We start from the raw sequence: 6,493 nt of genomic DNA on the forward strand, positions 1-6,493 counted from the left end.
AAAAACATTTTGAAAAATGGCATATTCGCCTTGTTTTCAGCCAGCGTTGCCAGATTTTCAAGGCTTTTTTGTGTTAAAAAACTTGGTAGCACTGGGGTTTATCAGGGTTGTATTTTTGTATGCCGTGTATGAAGTGTATGAAGTGTATGAAGACTTCCCTACAAGAACAGTGACAGTCATTTGATAGGTCATTTGACTGGCACTACTGATGTATTATTTCTATCACAGCGTAAAGCAAAGTTTCTATCAGTTTCTTAAGGCAAATGGACAAAAGTGATGGAAACATTTGTGTACATGTGATTTTTCTTCTCCCTTGCACTTATGAATTCTATCGACTTTAAAACATATATTTGAGCTCCTCACTCTTTTGTTGTTTACTAACCAAGGATGACATAAATATTAGTCAGGATTGACTGATCATGCTTGATGGATATATCCATCACAGTTAACAAATTAAAAATGATGTATTTATCGGTCATTGTTGACTAATCATATGTGATGAATATATCCGTCAAATGTGACGGCTATACCAATTTATAATAAAACACAATTTATTATTATTATAAGATATATATTTGTTAATTTTATTAATATAATAAGCATGTACATAAATTAACAATCATTTCACCATTTTACATACCTCGCAGGATCTTAAATCCGCTGATGCTCCTTTTAATTTGTGGAAATAAGTTGTCTGTAAGAAATACATATAAATATCGAAATATAAAAATTAAAAGTAAGTAATCATGTTACCATAGATTGATTAAGCTCCGAAGTGTTTATCTTCAGCTCCACTTCCTGCACTATTTTTAAATTCTGTTTATAATAATTCTCTTTATTTTCAATAATTTATAGACTTTGTAAATTTTGAGATTTTTCGCTTCATGATCTTTGGCTTTTACAGAAATAATTAATTTATAACGTCGAAATATATAACTCTAAAACACAGTACAGTCAAATGTAGTTGTTTCACTCTTTCATATGCAAATGAAACCCTTTACCACACATTGGGTACATTAACAGTCATTTTACCGGTCATTTGACTGTCATTATTGATGGAATTATCCATTAACTATTTTTTTTTAGCAATTTTATAAAAAAAATGTTGCAAGAGTGTTAGTGAAATCATTTTGTATGTGTTAGTTTCGGTCATACATTTCTTGTAGGGTTAAAGACCTGGTTCACACTGAAAAACTTTTGTTGAGAAACTTTTGATTTTGTGTGTGAGAGAAAGAGATGGTTGATATTTCTTTCTCTTTCTTTCTCACACAAAAATCAAAAGTTTCCCAACAAAAGTTTTTCAGTGTGAACCAGGTCATAGAAACCCTAAGGTCGTCATACCAAAAGAAATGCACGGGTTGTATGAAGACTCGGTATGATGACGTTTTTGGCGCAAAAAGTGATCATACGGATCAGTGGCGGGACAAATTGCAGCGAAAAAATACAGCGAATTCATTGATTTGCATAAAAATTGCAGCAAAAAAGTGGAAAAAACTTTAAGGTGTTAATTTCAAAAAATAATAAAGTATTTTATATATTTGAAATTTTATCGTGGGAAAGTTGTATTATTTTTGCAAAAACAAAAAAGGAAATAATTCGTTTAAATTTACTATTATTGTTAATAATATATTCTACCAAAAAGGTAATTATTTAATTTGCGTAGTAAGAACAGTTCTGAGGAAAAATTATATTAGCACATTACAGTCAAACTCGCTTATAACAAACTCGGTTATAACGAATTCTCGGTTATTATGAAAAAGTTTTCAAATCCCGCTATTTTGGTAACTATTTTCATACAAAAAACATCTCTATTACGAATCCTCGTATAAAACGAACTACTTTTTCAGGCCCTCAAGTACAATTTCATACAATTTTCCTTTTTTAAAACGAACTTCAAAATTATGTGTTGAAATCATAAGAATATATTTGGCTTTGTTGAAAAAAACTGAAATTTGTTATGAAAAAATAAAGTTAATGGTGTTTTTTGTGAATAATATTAAATAAATTTATAAACCATATTATTAAAATTTCGTAAAATGCCACTTTATTTTTGGAACTACAAAAACTTCACCCGTCTTATTACGAACTTCGTTTAAACGAATTTGACGTATAATGAACTAGCTATATCCAGCGTGCTTCGCTACCCTCATATTAATGAAATAAAATAAATATTATTGTAAATATAAATGAATATTATTGTAAAGTCAGTCCAATATACATTTATGTATATCTGCAATATCAAAAAGTCCCCTTTTATAGATTTTCATACAGGATCCTAGGTTCAATATTTCATAGATTTTCAATCAATAATGATTGATTCTAGTTTAAATATTACAGGAAACTCAAAAAATATCAGTTGGAGAACGAAAATGTAACCATTTTTTAGATTTTAGTTGATCCTTATGCATGTTAAATTTTCAACCAGAAGTTCCTCTCATACAGATTTTTATACACTCAGGAAGTTGCATGTCCAATTTTATGTTTTTAGGTTAAATATTATAGAAAATTCAAAAAGTATTATTATATTTTCGTTCAATCAGGACACTACGTGTTTCATTTTATGTTTACACATATATTCATTTTATGTTTATACAATACCAAAAGACATCTTTTATTTAATTTCATGTTTCTAAGTTCAATATTATCGAAAATTCAAAAAGTACCAGTTAAAGAACGAAAAAGTACCAGAAAATATTCCGTTTTAGATTTTCATTCACATAAGTCCCTGAATGCTTGGTTTTGAGTTTCTATGTTCAATATAATTGAAAACTCAAAAAGTACCAGTTGAAGAACGAAAAAGTACCAAAGAGTTCTCTTTTATATGTTCTTATTTACTACTTATGTCTCTAGGTTCAATATTATAGAAAATTTAAAAAGTACCTATTGAAGAACGAAAAAGTACCAAAAAGTTCCATTTTATAGATTCTCATTTTCTCTGGGCTCTGCATTCTTAATTTCATGTTTCTAGGTTCAATGCTTAAATTCATGTTCTTAGGTTCAATATTATAGAAAATTCAAAAATTACCTTTTAAAGAACGAAAAAAACTCCCCTTTTATAGATTCTCATTAACTCTGGGTTTCACATGCTTAATATCACGTTTCTAGGATTATATTATAGGATCATATTATAAAAAACACAAAAAGTACCAGTTAAAAAACGAAAAAGTAGCAAAAAATAGTCCTTTGTACCGGAGTTCCAAGTAACAGTAAATCTATCAATTTCTTCAATTTTATTAAAATTGGGTCAGTGAGTTTGAATAAGATCAAATTTCCCGTTTTTTCCCCTTTTGGTATTTTTTCTTTCTATTGAAGTAATAAACATTTTATTATAAAAAGTTGCAATATCGTAGTAGGAGCCCATCATTAAGTATTCATTCACATGTTAATACAAATCAATACATAGGAAACAATGTTTTATGCAAAAAGTACCAAAAATAGGTACAAAAAAATATCCAAAAAGTACTAAATTTGTATTTTTATTTTTTTCGTTAGGTTCATTGGTTTAAAAGATGCATGGTGTATAAAAAAAGTATAAAAATACTTCCCTAAAGGGGTCGAATTTGAAAAAAGTACCAGACACCTGTCCGCTTATTTTTTAAATAAAAGACAATAAGCTTTAAAATGTTTTTGTATTTTTTCTAGTTTAGGAGATATGAGGTTACCGAATTTACCCGTTTTTAGCCTTTTTTACCTCCTAAACATTCGAATTTCCAAAAATCCCGTCTAAGTGGACCTTTTTGGTGAGGGACCAATCTCCTGTCCAAATTTCAGCTATTTAGCTTCGTTTAGGCTGTGCGATGATGAATCAGTCAGTCAGTAACGTTAGAATTTTATATGTATATATAGATGATCATAAATTTTCCGACAATTTTTCTCGATGCGAAAAATACAGAAACGGGGTACAGATTATACTCTGAAGTTCGGGACTGAAAAACTAGTTCGTAATAACCGAGTTCTAAGAGATGTTTTTTGTAAGAAAATAGTTACCAAAATATTGGGACTTGAAAAATTGTTCGTAACAATCGAGAATTCACTCTCTTGTTCCCTAGGAGTTACTATCTATTAACAATCCGATTTTTGGGAAATTTTGACCTTTAACATTTTTTTTTAATATTTCAATATACATAAAGAAGCTACTTCAAAATCTTTTAAAATTAAAAATTTACTAGGACAATTGAAAATTAAGCAAAATGCTGTGATAGTTCATGTTTGATTACTCTGATCGGTGTGATAAAGTTGAAATACAGTAGTAATTTTTTGTCTCCCGAGGTTTGCGAGTGTTTACTTTCAAATAAGTAACATTACTTTAAAATCGGTGACCATAAAAAATGATTTTTGGCCGCCATTTCGAAAAATGGTCCACAGTGCGCCGGCCGGGTAAATACTTCATATGGGTTTTGTTATAAAGCGTTCCAGAACAGATTTTTTAGGTAGTCACGTTATATACATAGTGTAAATATAAAACAATATTGTTTAACTTGTTAACATTTAATACATTTTAAAATTAAGCCATAACGTAGAAGTGTTAATACAAAATATGAAACAATATTGTTAAATATGTCATATTCAAATATATGTTATATTTAAATATGTTCTATTATAGAAAAAAATATTGGTCTTAAATAACATGTTTGTATGCATACCAATTATGCTATTATTTAAATGAAATAATATTTTTTTACGAAATACTTGTTATTTTCAGATTTTTTACATAAATAATTCAAAATACTAACGAAGTTTTTCTCAGTTTTAACGGAAATTTTTAAATACAAAAATGTAAACAATAACAAACTGACATCAGTACGTACTAGTCAAGTGAAGAAATATTCAGCTGATTGAATAACACCATCATGGCGAAACTAATAAGGTGAAGTCCCTTGGTGAAGTCATTTTAACAGCTGATTGTTTTTTTCTTCATGGAAATTTAGCCCGAAGCTGTCAAACTCCATATAAAAAAATTCTCTCTCAAAACCGACGAATGAATTCGACGCAAAATGAAATGACTTCACCATGGCATCACTACAACAACACAAAATCAACATGTATATTGTTTTTGTATTAGAATGATTACTGTCAAAAATGACATTTGAAATGTAAACAAATAACATAACATGTAAACAATATAAACTTTTGACAGAAAGCATACTTTACACAAACATAAAAAAATAGTCAGCTGCTTTATCGCAGTCACCTTTATTATGCCATGCACCGCACCTTACAATATATACGCCTTATGTGCATTCGCCTTGAAATCTGTGATTTTTTTCAACTTTTAACAAGTGGTGCCAAGTCTTAAAACATTCCTGGATAATCATTCACAGTGAATACTTTAAATGTTTTGTTTGTGCGGAAAAAAAATAAAGTTGAAGAATATCGCAGAAATCGCGCTTAAAAATTAATAAAAAATATTAACACACGATTGATGAAATTAAAATAAATAAAAAGTAAACAATATGTCTAGCATCTTAAGACCAAAATTAAATAGAATACCTGGTGGCGGCATGCCTTTGGCTAAAAAGGAGTCGTACGTCAAAGATCTCACCAAATTGACACAGTTGGAATTAAGGGAAATCAAGGAACGGGAAGAGAAATTATTACAAAATAAGTAACTATTGTTAAGATAATAATTGAGACAACAATATAAAAATTTTACTTGTTTTACAGATCAAAATTGCAAAAATTACCAGATAAAGGCAAACGTATACAAGATTTCTACGATAAGCTGCTGCAAGAGCTGGAAAGACGCTCAAATGTAGATGAAGCTGCCGAAATCTTTTCCAACTTAAATATAGCCTCTCAGGGCGAGAAAGTGTTAAACGAAATGGAGTGGCAGGGAAATTTGAAACAAGAAAATCTAAATCCTTTGGACGATGTTTTAGATAGTGATGATGAAACTGAAATGGATCCCTTAAAGATAATAGCTCAAAGACAAATGCATGAAAGAAAAGTAAAAGTTAAACCACCCGAAGTTAAGTTAATAACTGAAGAAGACCTTAAAGAAATAGAATCTTTTAAGGCAGATTCTCCAGATTCTGGTGTAAATACCGAATCTAACGGGGGAGAGGCTCAGGGAGAACAGGCCATAGAAGCTGAAATCGTGGCCATAGATATTAAGGAAAAATTAGATAACATTAAGCCCAAATTACAAACTCTAAACAGTAGCATAAATTCTCTTAATGGAGAGTCCAGGAGTAGTAGTGTGTGCTCGCACACTTTAGATTTGGAGCCTCATGTTCATTATTTGGTAGATAAGACTGAAACGCATGTACAACCACCTATCAGGGAAAAGTTTAAACCTTACCGCACCACCGTCTCTAATGTTCATGATCCTGAAAAAGAAAGACAACGTAAGCAAGGTAAAAATTGGGAAGTTACAGCAGCAACTCCACCTCCGATACAGCATAATGGTACTCAACTTCTCAATTTAATGGATTCCGTTGAAATTCAAGCACAATATTTAATTAAATTAAAGGTACTTTTTTACAAAATTTTT

The 6,493-nt window shown here is 29.9% G+C and overlaps 1 protein-coding gene across 3 annotated transcripts in view; it reads left to right on the forward strand.

Moving 5' to 3' along the window:
• The first annotated feature begins 5,325 nt into the window (after positions 1–5,325).
• Positions 5,326–6,493, forward strand: part of LOC119610294 (DNA-directed RNA polymerase II subunit GRINL1A) — a 37,943-nt gene continuing 36,775 nt past the window's right edge. For all 3 annotated transcript variants that reach the window (XM_037965441.1, XM_037965439.1, XM_037965440.1), the window contains exons 1-2: positions 5,326–5,605; positions 5,665–6,472. In XM_037965441.1, coding sequence (XP_037821369.1) covers positions 5,454–5,605; positions 5,665–6,472 — 960 coding nt within the window. In that variant the 5' untranslated portion in view covers positions 5,326–5,453. The remainder of the gene's footprint in view (positions 5,606–5,664; positions 6,473–6,493) is intronic.

The sequence above is a fragment of the Lucilia sericata genome, unplaced genomic scaffold (assembly GCF_015586225.1).
Source record: "Lucilia sericata isolate MDLA Ls3-8-SP2 unplaced genomic scaffold, ASM1558622v1 Contig001150F_arrow, whole genome shotgun sequence".
Lineage (NCBI taxonomy): Eukaryota > Metazoa > Arthropoda > Insecta > Diptera > Calliphoridae > Lucilia > Lucilia sericata.